Consider the following 16,020-nt stretch of genomic DNA (forward strand, 5'->3'; position numbering starts at 1 on the left):
CCCGCCGCCATGGGGCCGCGCCCCCCACCCGCAAACACACACACACACATGCACACACCCTAAGCCACGCCGGGCAGCCTCCTGTTGATTCCGGGTTTCTTCTGCGCAAGAAAAACACAAAAGGGGGAAAAAACAACAACAACCGAAGGAATTTGAGCTAACCAAAGAAAGGAAAAAAAGGGAGAAAACACGGCTAATGCTTATCCTGTTTATTCTCTTGGTGGTGTTTCTGCCCAGTCCAGCTCTCTCTCTTTCACCTCCGGATTTAGTTCGCCAACGGCACGCACATGGCGAGCTTTTTCTTTCGTTAACGGAGAGCTACGCAAAGGCACTTCACGCCAATGGAGAGTATGCCAACACAACAGCGTCTGTGTTTCGTCAACTGCTTAATCATTCGGATCCTGAAGGACCTACCTTTGATCAAAGGTATTGGGTGGATTACTCCGCGTGGAACGGTACTGATCGAGCCATGTTGTACATTCCAGGCGAAGGCCCAGGTCGTTCGTCTCCAACAGGATACCCCGGACTGTATGGACACCAGCGTCAGATGTTGTTGTTCTCTTTAGAAAACAGGTACTATGGAGAAAGCTTACCGGCTCCCTTGACAGACAAGATGAAGATTAAAAAGTTTCTCAGTGTTGACGCCGCCCTTGACGATTTGCGTTATTTCCAGACGTTTGTAGAAGGTAAACTTGTTGGAAAGAAGCTTCGATGGCTTATTGTTGGCGGAAGCTACGCTGGTGCATTGAGCGTTTGGTTCAAGGTGAAGTATCCAACTGCTGCATTAGCAGTATGGAGCAGCAGTGGGGTTGTTGAGCCTAGATTCAACTTCTATGCATATGATGGACATGTCAAGGCAGAAATACCACCAGATTGTACCAGGTCAGTAACTGTGGTACAATCATTGTTCTTGGATATGTGGGAGAACGCAAGCACCCGAATTGAATTTTTAAACCGTTTTGGAATTCCACACTACTTTGACAAAGCTGGTATATCTTATATGTTGGCCGATGCTGTCGCAGGTGCTGTGCAATATGGAAAGAAGTGGCAAATGTGTGATATGATTGTACCGCAAAACAAAACAGACCCTTTGGGGCAGTTCCTGAAGATGATTATTCGCATGTATGGCTTGAACTTTACCTCTGGTTGCTCTTTCAGTACAGTGTGCCTATCGAATGCGTCCATGTCCGACCAATGGGCTTCTGCAGATTATTCATGGGTTTACCAAACCTGCAGAGAACTTGCGTACTTTCAAGTGGGTTACCATAAAAGTCTTCGACTTGAAGATGTAAATACAGAATACTTTGTGGACCAATGCCGTTCGGCGTTCGGTGCTTCGGTGTTTCCTGATGTTTTTGAGTTTAATGCCAAATGGGGAGGCAAAAGACCAAATGCTGGAAATGTGGTTGCATTGCAGGGATCGGATGACCCATGGAGTGAGCTGGGTGTTACCAAAACGCTACGAACAAACTATCAAGCTTTCGTTGCCGAATGTGAAGGATGTGGTCATTGTGGCGATCTTGGGTTACCAGGACCAGAGGATCCGCCGTCGTTGACTCAGCAACGAATAGATCTATCTCGGTGTTTAGATATATGGATGTCAGGAGAGCCTACGCCTTACCATCTCCTACTGCATGGCAACTTCACCAGGTTATCCCTCATGCATGAGGAAATGCTAATGAAAGTGATACAGAGTGACCTACATGATTTTTTCGATCATAGTGCAGATGTTCACTCAATCACTATTGATATTGAAAACTGGACACTGTCTATCCGCTTCGTGGCCTACGTTAACACTCTTAATAACGGAGAATTGGCTGCAGCTGTGACAAGTCTGCAGAGCGGAACGTCGTGGCTACGTAATATGAAGCAGGTTTTGGCTCGTTTGGGGAGTGAGAACGAGGTTATTGTACTCTCTTTTGAACAACTCATTGCACCAAGTGATCTCGAAGAGCGGGAAAGTACATTTTATATAGGTGTTGCCATGAGGATTATAGTATTCATATCACTTATTATTAACCTTCTTGTCACGGTTGAATATAGCTGTATTTGGGGACTGAGTATTAAGTGATGTATTCGAGGACGGTATATTTGAGGAGATTCTTTATTGTACGTGCACGATCAACAACGTTGCGGGATGCGCTACTCAGGAGTCCTGATGTGGCATTTTTCTGTTTTTTTTTGTTTCTGTTTTGGAGGAACAAGGCGTATGTCATTACAAAGAACCTTTTTGTTGCTTTTAACATATGCTGTATTTCCAAGTAACACTCAAGAATCTGAGGGGAAAAAATAATCTGGAGACCTGATGTTCCTCTCTCTCTATCTCTCTCTCTCTCTCTCTTTCTCTCTCTCTCTGGATTTGAAATCACGTAAGTAGGGCGGGTTCAAAAAGTATGGTATTGCACGTGGCATGCACGATTTGATGATTCTTCCCCTCGTAGGATGCGTATACTATCGCATGAATGTGTGACGAAGCCAGCATGGTATGCGGGCGACGTGGAACCGCCCCTAAAACGTTACAGCTTGCACTTTTTTTTATCAACTCTCCCTGATATTTGTGCTTAGGAATCTACTGTAACCGCTGTGTCTCCATGATGGATACATACAGGTGTGCATTCGATTGCCGTTTCATGGCTTCTTTGGGGGAGAGGAGAGGGGAGGGGAGCTTGCAGTTGGTAAGATTTTGACTAATCATGTCTTTTCTCGTTGTACTGGTGTCATTAGGGGGCTTCGCCTGAGTCTCTATGTGATAGCTTCGCAGGCTCTTTATACATATATATATATATATATATATATAATTTTGTTGACGGTGTGGATTGTCTTGCTGCTTGATGGAGGTTCGGCACCTTTCATGATTTTTTTTTCTGTTGCTGTGTTGCGGCCGAGTTACACAATGTAAACCTTTCGTTTGGTAATGTGTTGAAGGTGTGCACAAAACAAATGCTTGCTTTTCCCTTTCCTTTCTTGCTTCAGAAAAGCAACGAAAAATTGGTGGGCGGAAACATNACACAATGACAGAGGCCAAAAACTCCTCATTTCCCAGCGAGGAGATGATGGTGCGATTAATAGAGGAGCACCTGTGGTGTGGCTATGGGGATGTTGAAGCCGCTATCAGGCTTCCGTTAGAGGACGAAAATGCTACCTACCTGCGTGAAACGGTGTTTCCGACACTTGTTCCGGCGCTGTATGAATTACTGAAGCGTGAGCAAAAGCGAAACGCTCAGAGTGATGCATTTCCAGGACGTTTTGGAGCCACAGGGAATACACATGCGGTGATGTGGCTGGCGCAGTATCTTCTTCGAAACAACAAACAAAAGAGCGAGAACCTTTGCAGGCATCCGTATGTACTTGTCAACAACGAAGTCCTTAGAAAACAGAAAGAGGCTACAGCGAACGAAGAAGTTTTAGGACCTAGTGCCGTTTGCAGCTCTTCTCGCCTTTAGTTCTTTCTTATGCATTGCTGTCCTCATACCAAATGCCCTTTTTGTTTTTTTGGAATGCGGAGCGTTGTTGCTTTGAGTCATGTATTCTATCCACCCCTTTCATGGGAGCGTGAGTGAAGTATTTAGTGTTTTTTTTTTTACGTGCAACGAATCCTGATTAGCTGTTTTTCGCTTTATGTTGTTGAATAAAACATCTTGTCTCTTTGGCGTGTTTGGATGAAGCACTCTGTGTAGTGGGGAGTGCCTAGAGGGGGAAGAATTACATGGAGCTAGATCTGGAAGCGGTGTCACGAGCATTGGAGAGGCTTGTGGCGCCGTCTACTACCCACGATGGTCCATTCCTGACTGCGGGTCAACGCGCTGCGAGAACGGCTGCAACGAGAGGTAAGGAGCGGCATGCTACAAGCACCAGCATCAGGGGTGGTGTGAAGCAGGAGGAGTCCCAGGGAATAGTTTCCCCTCCAAAGAGGGTTACGGAAATGAGTGGAGGTACACGGGAAATTCTGGTGGATCCAAGTACAACAAAACGGCCTTTTCAGTCCAGGCCCCAACGGAAGTCTTCACCACTCCTTGTTCCATCGCCCTTCCAACTGCCATGCAGAGTAATCGAGGCAAGCGGTCTCGGAGCTTCTGCGGTTATGCTTGGTGGTTCTTTGGCGAACAAACACCATGAGGAAAAGGTATGGACAACTAACCTCTATCAAACTCCAAATCCGTACGTGGTACTGAATTGCCAACCAAAGAATTATCTGAAAAAGGAAGTCGTCTCCCACGTTGCGCCGACTACGGAATCTTTAGGTGTCCATATCGAGCGAATAAGGGACATCGTTATTTCCATTGCCTTTGACCGAATTCTGGAAGATTCAGAGGGACTGGATGTACCAGTTGGACACCTTGTCATATCATGCTCTAATCACCCACGCACAGGGTATGTCAGCGTTTTTCGTCTGAAGGATCTAAAGGGACTAATGATACGTGCTGTTGTTCCTGGAACTTTAGTGGGCCCCTTTTTGAAGTTGACACTGTTCCCAAAGGACACTGTTCGTATGAAAGTTGTAAGAGTGAGTGCAATAGAGTTGGCTCATGCAGACAGCTGGACAGAGCGTCGTATCATTGAAGAACCATTGGCCCTGGCGCCTGAAGAAGATGAGGCGGATTTCTCTGATCCTGTAAGGACAACACCTAAAAAAAGTAGAAAGAACGGCGAAGACCAGCATTCCCTCAAGAAAGATCAACCTGTACCGCCTCCAAAGAAGGATAATGAAAAGGATATATACTCTTCGTGTAACACTTCTGTTCCTATCTCCTCTGTGGGGAAAGTGCAAGAAGACACTGAGAGTGTTCTTGGTATTCGTGAGCCACACAATCCATCTGAAGCTTCAGAGCAGGTGGCCGCTGCGGCTGTACAAACAGTTACTGATGCTGGAGATACATTGAGTGGGAATTTAAGGGCAAAACAAGCACACAGCTCAGGGAAATTGACGGAGAAGATTGATACACATACCAAGGAGCAAGAGGACAAAGGAAAACTGGACACTGCCAAATATGAAAGTGAGTATTTGCCCAGGCCATTAGAATTATCGAAGCTAAATCCCGCTTCTCACATTCCAAACTCTGTGCATGGTTCGGCAAGAGGTCACCGTGACGAGGACGCTTCTATTGCTGCATCAATCCACCCTCCTAACGGTAGTGCGCAAAAGACACCCTTTTTGGACGATTCGGATCAGAGGGGTGTGTCAAAGGCTCTGATCGCATGGGGAATCAAGCGGCAGCTTCTTCAAGATGAAAGTGTGATGCGCTCCCTGAAGGAGGATAGTGATGGTGCGTGGGATACGGGTTCATATACTCTGCTTGGTGAGGATGGGACAAAAGAGATATGGAGTAGCAATTCCTGCTGCCAAAGTGAAAAGGTACAGTGCTCTTTGGAAACTTTACAGGCGCGGGGAGCCTGGAATGCCGTGAGTCACTGGAGTCGCTATGAGGCGTTGCTCGAAGCCATGACAAATTCGACAGCTTTCTGTGTTACAATTGCGAGCACATCTGATGAAGTGCTTGCCTCACTTCCCCAACCATACGGGCTACAGGTGCTGGTGGTGCTCACTGGTGGAGCACAAAGTCAATCATCATCAAGCGATGACTGGTTTGACCTCATGATGATGATTGCCAGGGGACAGAGGCGACGCGGACGCGATGCCGAACTAGTCTTTCGCATGATGGATGGCTTCGGTTGCATTTTGCAACCACGCCGCGAAGCAGAGAAGGGACGCCAGTGGCTTCTAGTCTCCGTACAAAGTGATCCAGCTGCTGTGAACGAGTGGGTGGTAGAAGCCCTCCGTGTTCATAATAAGCTCGCTCAAAGAACGCAGCCCTCTCGTAAACCTGGGTCAGAGGATTCCAGCTCACCCTCCATCAATAATGATGAACTGGAATCTTCACATCCACCGGTATTACGTTCAGTCCTTGATTTTGCGTGTCTTTTTGAGAGCCTGTTACCGGCGCTGCGTCCTTGGCTTGCTGAAGGTGCCATGTGTTACTACGGGGATGTGCAGCCGGCTCTGTGCCCCTTTATCGATGAGTGTGGGGTGATTCAACCCACGTGCTGGTTCCACTGCTTGCTGCAGGGAGTAGTGCGGTCTGTGCTGTTGTCCCTACCAGGTGCCGATGTATGGATGACAGCAAGAACAATGATGCCTGAACAGTCGAGTGTCATGCCGCCCACAGTGCGTAGACGGCTGGCATGCACAACGCTTCGCAGGCATATACCATTTTGTGCGGTGTGGCAGCCGCGTGCCAATGCGGTGAAGACAGTCTTGTGCAATGCGCATGTTCTTCACTACGCAAATCTCCTCAATGGTGTGATGATGGATAGAAGTGAACTCGCAGTTGCCGAGACACTTGTTCCCCACTTACGGGGTAAGTTTGTGCTACTGGAAGAAGACGGCGCATTGGTGGTGGGACCACCATTATTTAACACGAGCACTGTAGAAGGACCAACGGCTCCCACGGAAAGTTCAGAGACGACAAGTGTGCTGGCATTTCAGGTCTTGAGTACGGCACTCCGACGTTCCTGGGCAACTGTGGGCCTCGTGCTGTCAACGAGGACGCTGTTTGACGAAGATGCGTTTATGGACACAGTGTTTCGCTGGTCATATGCCCTACCGCGTGCCATTGTCCTCTTTTTCACAGAGTGTGAGAGTAGTGAGGCATCGCTGCGTCTTTCTGCCGGGTTTGTGGAGGCGTTCGCATCAGCCTATGACTTGCGGAGCGCATTGGCCGCATGATGCAATGTATGGAAGCACTTCCAAGAGTACGCTTACCTGATGACTGTGTTTGCGTGTATGTGTGGTGGGGAGCCAGCGTTCCACATACAGTTGCTCGCCTGCACATGCATTAAGACATACAGATATGTGTATATATATATGTGTGCGTGTGTGTGTGTGTGTGTGTGTGTGTGTCTGCGTGGATGTTTGGTCGTTTTTTTTTATCGGTGGTCGTTGTACATGTGATGAGAAGAGCTAGATATTGTGCTTTATCATTGTTGAACGTCGTCTGTGGGAAGACGCATTGTTTCGGCGTTTTAGCTTGTTTGCTCTGTGTAATACCCTTTATGATTGATGGCTTACCTTTTCTCTTCTTATTATTTTCCTGGTGTTTACTTTCTGCCACACTGTGGGCGACACAGAGAAGCGAGCAGATAAGCAACAAGGGCAACAAAAGGAACGACCTGAAAGATAATAACGTGGTAAGGTGTTAAGCAAGTAACAGAGAGAGAGAGAGAGAGAGAAATCTTTTCGTGTTTTGTTTTTTGTCTTCTTCTCATTGTGGCGTCGTGGAGAAATGGATAAGGNTAAGCAACAAGGGCAACAAAAGGAACGACCTGAAAGATAATAACGTGGTAAGGTGTTAAGCAAGTAACAGAGAGAGAGAGAGAGAGAGAGAGAGAGAAATCTTTTCGTGTTTTGTTTTTTGTCTTCTTCTCATTGTGGCGTCGTGGAGAAATGGATAAGGCACAGCTTCAACAATTGCTTGACAATTTACTGTCGGCAGATAATGCCGTTCGCAATGCTGCTGAAGCGGAGTACGAATCGCTCGTGCAGAGCAACGATGTGTGGATGATGTGCGGCCTGTCAGAGATTTGCGCTACGACGGAGAGCACGACGTTCATGCAGATGGGTCTGGTTCTGCTGAAGAAACTCTTTGGCAGCAAATCGGATTGCTTTGCGAAGTCAGATGCTCAGACCCAGGCGGGTGTGAAGGGATTGCTCCTACAGGTCCTGGGAAAGGCGGCGTTCGGCCCGCAGCGTGGATTGGCAGCTGCCTGCGTGAGTGCCTTGGCGGTCAAGTTACACGGTATGAATCAGGAGTGGGAGGAGCTTTGGCGGAACATTTTCCAGATCCTTGGAAATGTGGAATCACAGGGGGAACTCAAGCTCATCTGCTGCGAGATCATTGCTGCCACTGGCACCGTCATGGCCAACTACTTCACTGCTCACGTTGACAGTATTGTGGCAGGCATGAGGAATTGCCTCACTGACAAGTCCGTGGCAACGAGGAAGGGTGCCCTTGAAGCTGTTATTAGCATCGCCATGTGCGTGCCGGTGTCAAACCTCCAGCAGTTGGTTCCGTTGATGCTGCAGTCTGTACAGGACGCTCTTAATGAGTCTAACTGGGATGACGCGGAAAAGCTGACAGCAAAGCTCGCCGACGGTGTTGCTAACTCTGCCGCTCTCTTCGAGAGACACACCGGTGCGCTGCTGCAGGGACTGATGGAGGTTGCGTCGGCGCCCTCAGTGGCGCCAGGAGCCCGTCACATGGCGATTGAGACATTGGTGACATACTGTGAGAGCGAGCCCAAGACAGTCCGCAAGGTGCCGAATTTCTCTACGTCATTCCTGCAGCTCCTATTTCAGTACACACTGAACCCTGTGCTGCCGGACAACTGGGATAACATGGGCGTCAATGCAGACGAGGATGAGCTTGAGGAGGCCAGCGATGATGCTGTTGGATGCAGTGGTATTGACCGCGTGGCGTCGGCGCTTGGCGGCAGGAAGCTGGAGGCATTGGCGCAGCAGCTTTTTTCGGAGAACATTCACTCAACCGACTGGAAGCGACGAAACGCAGCCATTCTTCTTATTACTTATGCCGCAGAGGGAATGGTGCCTGTTCTTGAAAAGCATTTGGAACACATCGTTCCAGCTGTGGTGCCTGCACTTCAGGACGAGGTTAAATATGTCCGTGCAAGCGCGTTGGATTGTCTCACTCAGCTCTCTTGTGATTTTGCGCCACGCTTGCAGGAATCTTTGTGCCACTGCGTTCTTCCAGGGGTCATGGAGTGCCTCAAGGACAGCGTCCCTGCTGTTGCCACACGCGCCGCACGCTGCATAGACTCGTTTTTTGACAGCTGTGAGGGAGAAAATGACGATGATGATGGTGATAACAAAGAGGCCTTGATTCACTTGTTTGAGGGCTATATTGAAGGCCTGTGTGTGTCGCTGGTAACATTGCTGAGGCAGACTTCACATCAATTCCTGCGGGAAGACTGTCTCGGTGCCCTATCCTCCGTCATATCGACATGCAAGGGCCTGTTGAAGCCGTATGTCAACCATCTTGTCCCTGTATTTCAGGAGGTGCTGGCGATGCCGGAGTCGCCAGAAACCGTTACGATGAAGTGTAAGGCTATTGAGTGCACCACGCTCTTGGCGTGCGGTGTGGGGAGGGACTGTTTCGGCCCGTACGCACAGGAGATGTGCAACTATCTGCGCGACCTCCTTGAACACATCGCAGGGGGAACGAAGAACGACGATATGCGCCTCCGGTATGTTCTTCGCGGCTGGACGTGCATGACAGAGTGCCTCAAGGAGGATGTGGTGCCCTACATGCAGATTGTGATGCCAGTGCTCATTTCCATGATGAACGTGGAGTGTGACACGCAGGTGGAGAACGCCGAGGTTGGCTGCGATGACGACGAGAATGACGACGACGAACACGAGAAGGATGTGACAACGATGCGTGTGGTGGTGCCTGGTGTTGGCGTTAAGAAGGTGAAGGTGCACACGGGCCTCATCGAGGAAAAGGACCTTGCCGCCAGCGTCGTAAGTGCCATGCTGACCTACGTCGGCAAGCACCTCGGATCGCACCTGCACCCCATCACGGAGTCTGCGGTGCGGCTGCTCGACTTCCAGTCCGACTCCTCCATCCGCGAGAGCGGGGCGTTGATTTTAGACGGCGTGCTTGACGCGTGCGAGCCGGCGGAGCAGGCGCATCTGGCTGCCATCGTGCTGCAGCCGCTGCTGAACCAATACGCGGAGGAGGATGACTTGGAGGTGTCGAGCGCCATGTCGGTGGTGATTAGTCGCTGCATTGACTGCGCACCGACTCTTGTGTCGCCCGACACGGTGGCGGCGATCGGCGAAAAGGTGCACGGCGTGTTGGAGCGCGCGATGGGGGATCGCTCGCAGAGCCTACAGTCCCAGCGCGAAGAGAACGACGAGGACGAGCTTGACCGGCTGAAGGAGGAGGAGGAGGAAGCCGACGCTCTCATCCGCGACACGTGCGAGCTCCTCGAGAAGATGCTCGAGCGCGCCGGTTCCGTCTTTGCGCCGGTGTTCATGTCGACGTTCTCACAGGCGCTGGAGATGATGCTGCGGGCGGATGAGAAGGACCAAATGGTGTTGTGCGGCATCGGCTTGCTCTGTAGCCTCGTCGAGCACACGCCAGACCACGTCACAGGCTTTATTCCGACAATTGCGATGAGTGCCCTCAACTTCGCTCGCAGGCGCACCGACCCGAGCGTGATGCAGTCCTCTTTCTACCTCATGAACCTGCTGCTGCAGTACTACGAGCGCCGCGCCAACCCATCCGGGCCGGATTTTGCCAAGCAGACGCTGGAGATCTTCTCGAATTACACCGCCGTCCCGCACGACAAGAGCCACGAAGGCGCCATCTGCAACGCCGTCAGTATGGCCGTGACGTTGCTCACGCTGTACTGTCAGGCAATGCCGGCGCCGCAGGTCGCACAGACGCTGGATCGCGTTATCAGCTGCCTTCCTGCTGGCGGCGATGACGTGGAGGCATGCCGTCTTCACGAACGTGTGCTGATGTGGGTGGTGCAGACGCACCCGCTGCTGCAGGGCAACGCCGAGCACGCCAAGAACATTGTCATGCGACTCAAGACGGCGGGAGCGGATGTGTTGAACAAGTCCACGCAGGACCAGCTGGCGTACATGTGAGGAGCCAAGGAAGAGGAGGAGGAGGAGGAGGAGGAGGGACGTGGTAAAAAGTGGGCGAGAGCAGCAGCAGCAGTAGTAGCAAGAAGAAGAGCAGATGCACCAACGGAAAAAAATAAGTAAATAAAGAGGAGAATAGGCAAGTCGAAGAATACGTGCATATATATATATATATCAGTTGTCTGCTTCCTCCGTTACTACCGTTATCCCTGCTGAGGTTGCCGCCGTTGTCGTCTGCCAGTTTTACGGCACTCCTCTTTTTTTTATTGTGTTCGGTTCCGGCTGCGCCCACCTTGGCTCCAGGGACCACTCCGCGGTGTGGGCATGCGCAGGTGTGGAGCTGTGTACACGCAAAGGGGGAGCGAGAGAGAGAGAGAAAGAGAGAGGCAAAACAGAAAAGAAAGTAATAAAGATAACAACAGCAATTATTCTCGAAGAAGCGACCAAACATTCATTTTCTTCACTCCCCCCCCGCCCCCGACACAAAGACGGAAGAGAAATGGGTGGAGGGGGAAGGAAACCTGAGTGGAGTCCCGTGCCGTCAATTAGTTCCGACGAAGTGAGACTACAGCGTCATGGGAGCCACGCTCAGCTCCACCACTGTTAAATAATAACACGCAAGCAGAGTTAAGGCAATGGAGAAAGTGAAATGGGGGGTGTCTTTGACCCTTTCTGTTTCTGAAAGTCTATATTGCGTGTTTGTTTGTGTCTACCCGCCGGGAATTTGCAGATCGCACACCCATGAAAAAAAAAAAAAGAGGGGGAGGGGATCGGAGTGAGAATTTTCCCCCGCAAATAATTCTGCAGCTACGAATAAAAGCATCTTCAGCAGTACTTTTTATCTCCCCGATCACAGGCAAAAACACAAAAAAAATGATGCGTGGTGCTAACGGAAGGGCAATAGTTAAATACAGAACCCACACATCCCTCCTCCCTGAAGTGGAGGAGTGGGATGTTCGTAGTAGTCCTTTTCCCCTTCGCTCTTGTTGCTGTTTCTCCTGCTTCTCCTGCTGCTTTCGTCATTTTTGACAGCAACATGTGTGAGTGCAGGTTTCTCTTTGTGTTCTGGGGCTTACATTCGTAGCGTTCTTCTCTATCTCGTTCTTGTTGTAGTTATCCAAGGCGTGCCTCTTGTTGTTGGCACGTCTCTAAGATCCCACATCAACCCACAGGACGTATTTCTGTGGGCAAGTGAGTGAGTGACTGCGTATTGGTGTTATCGAGGTAGTGAGATATTAGCCTTTTTAATTTGTTTGAGGGAGGAGGTTGGTGGATTTTACGCATTTCATCGGTGACGACAAAGACGTGGCCGTGATGGGTGGCAACTCGAGTCGCGAGATGATGAGCCCGTACGCGGTCAACACACCGCTCATGGGGATTTGCTTCACATCGCTGCTGTTCAATAGCGTTCAGGGGGGAACCCTGCGGTCATCGAATGTGTTCAACAACTTCATCCTCATCTACCTGCTTGGCTTCTCGACGGGGTGTTCGACTGTCCTGCAGCAGCCGGTATGGGGGGCGAGGCTCGGCCTTCTCGCCTCATTCTGCTTCACCTTCGGCCCCAATGTGCGGCTCCTGTATACACAGCGCTTGTTCCCCGACTACGTGCGCTACGGCATCGGGACGGCGTACATGACGTACCACGCGCTTCAGTGGTACAAGGAGGAGACTTACTTTGAGGACGCGATGGAGGATGATGACGGCAAGTGACGTGGTGCCGCCGTTCCTGCAGCAGGTACGTCTGTGTCTCTCTGTGTGTCTGGGAAAGAGACGGCGAGACAGAAGAAAGGGGGGGGAGGCGAAGGGGCAATATGGGCATCTCGTTGTGTGTCCTCACAGCCACGCCCATTTCACGTTGTTGTTGTTATGTTTTTGCTTTTCATGCGTGGACAATCTTTGCAGTGAGGAATTACTTCTGTTTTTTTTTGGTTTGTTTTTGATTTGCTTTGCTGGTGGGTGCGCTGTTCTCGGCACTATCTCGCGGCTTCTGCGATACGAGTGTGTGCTTTGGTGCTCGCAGCAGTAGCAGCAGCAGTGGCTCCGAAAGAAGTAAGTGTTCTCCTTATTACAAGCAGCAATGTCGTCTTTGCACTCAACCAGCGTCTTCTTCACGAGCGTCCCGCTCTTCGTTGAGGAGCACAGCCTGCGCAAGCACTTCGAGAGTGTCGGCCACATCACCGACTTCCGCTTCCTAGGGCCGACGCCGGGACGCGACTTCCGCTACGGCTTCGCTGACTACTTGGATGTCACCAGCGCAGAGGAGGCCATTGCGCGCCTCAACGGCACGTCCTTCGGCGAACGTACAATGAAGGTGATGTCCGCCGCGAACTCGCGGAGCCGGAAACGACACCGTCAGCAGGCGAGCAGCACGCTTGAGCCACCGGTGCGTGGCGGCCTGGTTTTCCCGCGCGGCTACGTTGACCCGCTGCTTGGCCGCGACGACACGAGTGTGTTGGAGAGCCTGCACTCCACGCCCGTCTCGGAGGCGTACGAGGCGGTGGAGCAGCTGCGTGTTCTTGTGCTGGAGCGCAGGGCGGAGGCGCGCAAGCTGCTGGAAAGCTGCCCCGCGCTGCGCCTCGCCGTCGTAATGATTCTGCAGCACGCTGGCCGCCTCCCGTACGGACCGTTGCCGCCAGAGGCTTTGCAGCACCCGTCGAGCGAAACGAGCAATGCCACACCGGCAGCTGCGCAGGAGGCGGAGGCGGTGACGGGGGTGCCCGCGGAGGAGGAGCGTGACGAGGTTATTGAGATACTCACAAAGCTCAGTGAGGAGGAGGTGGAGCGTATTATGACGATGAGTGATGCAGATCTCAATCGCATTCCTGACCTTGCTCAACGAGAGCAGATGTCGCTTCTGCGGGCCCGCTTGGTGGAGATGGCGGGCGACCTTGACTGATATTTGCTCATCTGCTCGTGTTGTTGTTGGTGGTAGTGGTTGTTTACGGTGGACCAATAAACCGTCAGCTTGTTCGATACCGACATTCTTGGTTCTGCCATGCGTAGCCCTTTTGCGTACGCATTGCTGGTATACATGGGTCTGTGGAATAAGGCGAGTTTTGTGGGTCGTGGCAGTGAGTGAATGTGCAACTTTCCTTGTTTCGTTCCATTTTCTTCACTATTAATGTGCCCACAATGAGCACAAGAAGTGAAATTGGTGATCTGACCATTTCCGGTAAGTATAGTGTAGGTTACCAGTTGCTGTGTGCGTGCGTGTGTGTGTCCACCAGTGCTGCCCGCTGCGAGCCTGTGTGGGTGCGTGTGCTGTATGGGGTGCCTGAATCATAAAATTATCAGGCAGCACGTTGAAGGAGAAAATAAGTAAATTAAAGGAGAAGACGACGTGAAATGGGTGCACGAAAGAACGGTCAAAGTCAGGAACCGTACCGTGTGGCGTTTCAAGACTCCTCAGATGATGAACAACACACGCAGGTGGCGGAGATCGTGCCCGTGATTGGGGGTGATGGCCCCCTTACCCCAGTGGCTGCGTCAGGGACCGAGCAGCAACAGCAGCAGTCATGGCTGAATCGTGCGTTGGGTGGCGCGGGGACGTTTTTCACCTCCCTCCTCGTGGACTGGTCTGGCACTGGCACCAACGAGCCGTTCGATATGGCGCGGGTAACCCCAAGTCCCTCGTCCGGCAGCGGCCACTGGGGCTACGGAGGAGGCCGCGATACGCCACAGCGGATGGAGGTGGAGTCGGTAGACCCGTCGGAGGACATCGCAGTAGATCTGCGGGAGGTGATCCTTCAGTACAGACGCACACCGGACGAAGTCTACCTGCGCATAATTCTCGCTGCGCTCTACTTTGGCGAAGTACAAATCAACGGTGACGTGCTGCGTGCCGCTGCTGGTAGTCGCGAACTCATTATGATGCTGCTTAAGTCGGACAAGGTGAACGTGGATGACCTCGACGTGCAGCAAATAATCCAGGCGGAGATCGACGCCGTCATGGTGCCCGCCCTAGCGTGTGGCAGCAACATTGCGCAGGACACGGTCAGCTACCTTGCTTTGCTGTGCCGCGTCCCCAGCGCGACACTCACAAAGGAGCAGGTACGGCTATGCCACAATGCCGGATTCGACTTTATTAAAGTGCTACACGAGAACCCCCACGTGCTGCGCAACATATCACCACCGCGCTGGATTGTGGCGCGTTTCTTAGACATCTGCTACATCCTCGACATGGTCATGACATGGTTTGGGCTCATCGCCACATTACTGGGCCTCATGTGTGTTGCGTGGCTAATATACTTCTGGATATCTAACGACTACCCAAGATGTGGGTACTGGACGATTCTCTGCTACGTGATTGGCTACGTTGTGAGCATTGTTGTGGTAATGGTGTCGGAACAAGGTAGAATACGCGACTACGAGGATCGCCTCTGGGATTATCCCGACAACACTTTGAAGGTCGTTCCATGTATTCCGGTCTTTGAGATTGCTCTCATGTACGTTACGCTGCGGTACGAGCTGCTTCGTGAAAATGGGAGGTATTTCGTTATACGCTATGACCTGTACAATGGCTTGTCGAATGTGCTGATAATCCATACATTCTTCTTCGCAACACCGCAGTTGCTCGTGCAGTACTATATAAGTCGCCTATATGAACCATCCTCCTTGGACTTTATTGGTTACAAACTTCTCGTTGGTGTAAATTATGCGCTGTATGGAATGTCAATGTACATCTTCCTGCGGAAGGTTCTATTTAATTACTCGTGCAATAGCTACGGGTTCGCCGTGGTGGCCCTGAAGCAGGCACCGGTTATGTCCGTCGATATCACTACCCGAATTCTCATCGTCATGACCGTCTTCTACCTCGAGTGTAACGTCGTTGCCGTCATATTGTCTATTTCTTTTATCAAGTCATGCGAGGTGCTGGAAATCATACTTATCAGCGTTGCAGCAGTTGTGACTGTGTTGAATATTGTGGGATTAGCGATGACACTCATTTTTGACATTCCCAAGCTAATTTGGGTTGTGGCTCTTATCGCACTGTTTATGCAGATTGCTTATAGCGCCTTTGTTGCCCAAATGGGATCGCAGGACATTAGCGCGACGTGTACATTGTTCGCCATCAATGCCCCTATAGTGTCATCCTTGACGTATGTGACATTCGGGTTCTTTTGCGTATCTTTCATTGCGTGGGTTGTCGTGCTGATTTACTCGGAACTGACAGGGAGAAAGAAGGTCGTGCAGTGGGACAACTATCACAACTGGTCGCGGGCTAGGTGAGACACAACAACGACGGGCTTCCCAGGTGTATTCTTTTGCGCTGCTATGTGTATCTCGGCCTCTCTGTGTGACTCTCTGTCTGTCTGTCTGTGTGTGTGGAGTATGCTTGGTAGAGGTGTGTG

The 16,020-nt window shown here is 51.1% G+C and overlaps 7 protein-coding genes across 7 annotated transcripts; all 7 read left to right on the plus strand.

Moving 5' to 3' along the window:
• Nucleotides 1-469: 469 nt before the first annotated feature.
• Nucleotides 470-2,071, plus strand: DQ04_01301000 (serine carboxypeptidase S28; the record flags this gene model as incomplete). Its single annotated transcript, XM_009310525.1, has 1 exon — nucleotides 470-2,071. One exon carries the CDS (start codon nucleotides 470-472, stop codon nucleotides 2,069-2,071), a length of 1,602 nt encoding a protein of 533 aa, XP_009308800.1.
• Nucleotides 2,072-3,011: 940 nt separating this feature from the next.
• On the plus strand, nucleotides 3,012-3,443 carry DQ04_01301010 (hypothetical protein; the record flags this gene model as incomplete). The annotated part of the gene is made up of 1 exon (XM_009310526.1): nucleotides 3,012-3,443. One exon carries the CDS (start codon nucleotides 3,012-3,014, stop codon nucleotides 3,441-3,443), a length of 432 nt encoding a protein of 143 aa, XP_009308801.1.
• A 263-nt stretch (nucleotides 3,444-3,706) lies between these two features.
• On the plus strand, nucleotides 3,707-6,724 carry DQ04_01301020 (hypothetical protein; the record flags this gene model as incomplete). The annotated part of the gene is made up of 1 exon (XM_009310527.1): nucleotides 3,707-6,724. One exon carries the CDS (start codon nucleotides 3,707-3,709, stop codon nucleotides 6,722-6,724), a length of 3,018 nt encoding a protein of 1,005 aa, XP_009308802.1.
• Nucleotides 6,725-7,441: 717 nt separating this feature from the next.
• On the plus strand, nucleotides 7,442-10,672 carry DQ04_01301030 (karyopherin beta; the record flags this gene model as incomplete). The annotated part of the gene is made up of 1 exon (XM_009310528.1): nucleotides 7,442-10,672. The coding sequence occupies one exon, from the start codon at nucleotides 7,442-7,444 to the stop codon at nucleotides 10,670-10,672; it is 3,231 nt and encodes a 1,076-aa protein (XP_009308803.1).
• A 1,311-nt stretch (nucleotides 10,673-11,983) lies between these two features.
• On the plus strand, nucleotides 11,984-12,379 carry DQ04_01301040 (hypothetical protein; the record flags this gene model as incomplete). Its single annotated transcript, XM_009310529.1, has 1 exon — nucleotides 11,984-12,379. The coding sequence occupies one exon, from the start codon at nucleotides 11,984-11,986 to the stop codon at nucleotides 12,377-12,379; it is 396 nt and encodes a 131-aa protein (XP_009308804.1).
• Nucleotides 12,380-12,746: 367 nt separating this feature from the next.
• On the plus strand, nucleotides 12,747-13,565 carry DQ04_01301050 (hypothetical protein; the record flags this gene model as incomplete). The annotated part of the gene is made up of 1 exon (XM_009310530.1): nucleotides 12,747-13,565. One exon carries the CDS (start codon nucleotides 12,747-12,749, stop codon nucleotides 13,563-13,565), a length of 819 nt encoding a protein of 272 aa, XP_009308805.1.
• A 449-nt stretch (nucleotides 13,566-14,014) lies between these two features.
• Nucleotides 14,015-15,898, plus strand: DQ04_01301060 (hypothetical protein; the record flags this gene model as incomplete). Its single annotated transcript, XM_009310531.1, has 1 exon — nucleotides 14,015-15,898. The coding sequence occupies one exon, from the start codon at nucleotides 14,015-14,017 to the stop codon at nucleotides 15,896-15,898; it is 1,884 nt and encodes a 627-aa protein (XP_009308806.1).
• Nucleotides 15,899-16,020: the final 122 nt, after the last annotated feature.

This window comes from Trypanosoma grayi (assembly GCF_000691245.1).
Source record: "Trypanosoma grayi strain ANR4 Tgr_130_V1, whole genome shotgun sequence".
Taxonomy (NCBI): Eukaryota; Euglenozoa; class Kinetoplastea; order Trypanosomatida; family Trypanosomatidae; genus Trypanosoma; species Trypanosoma grayi.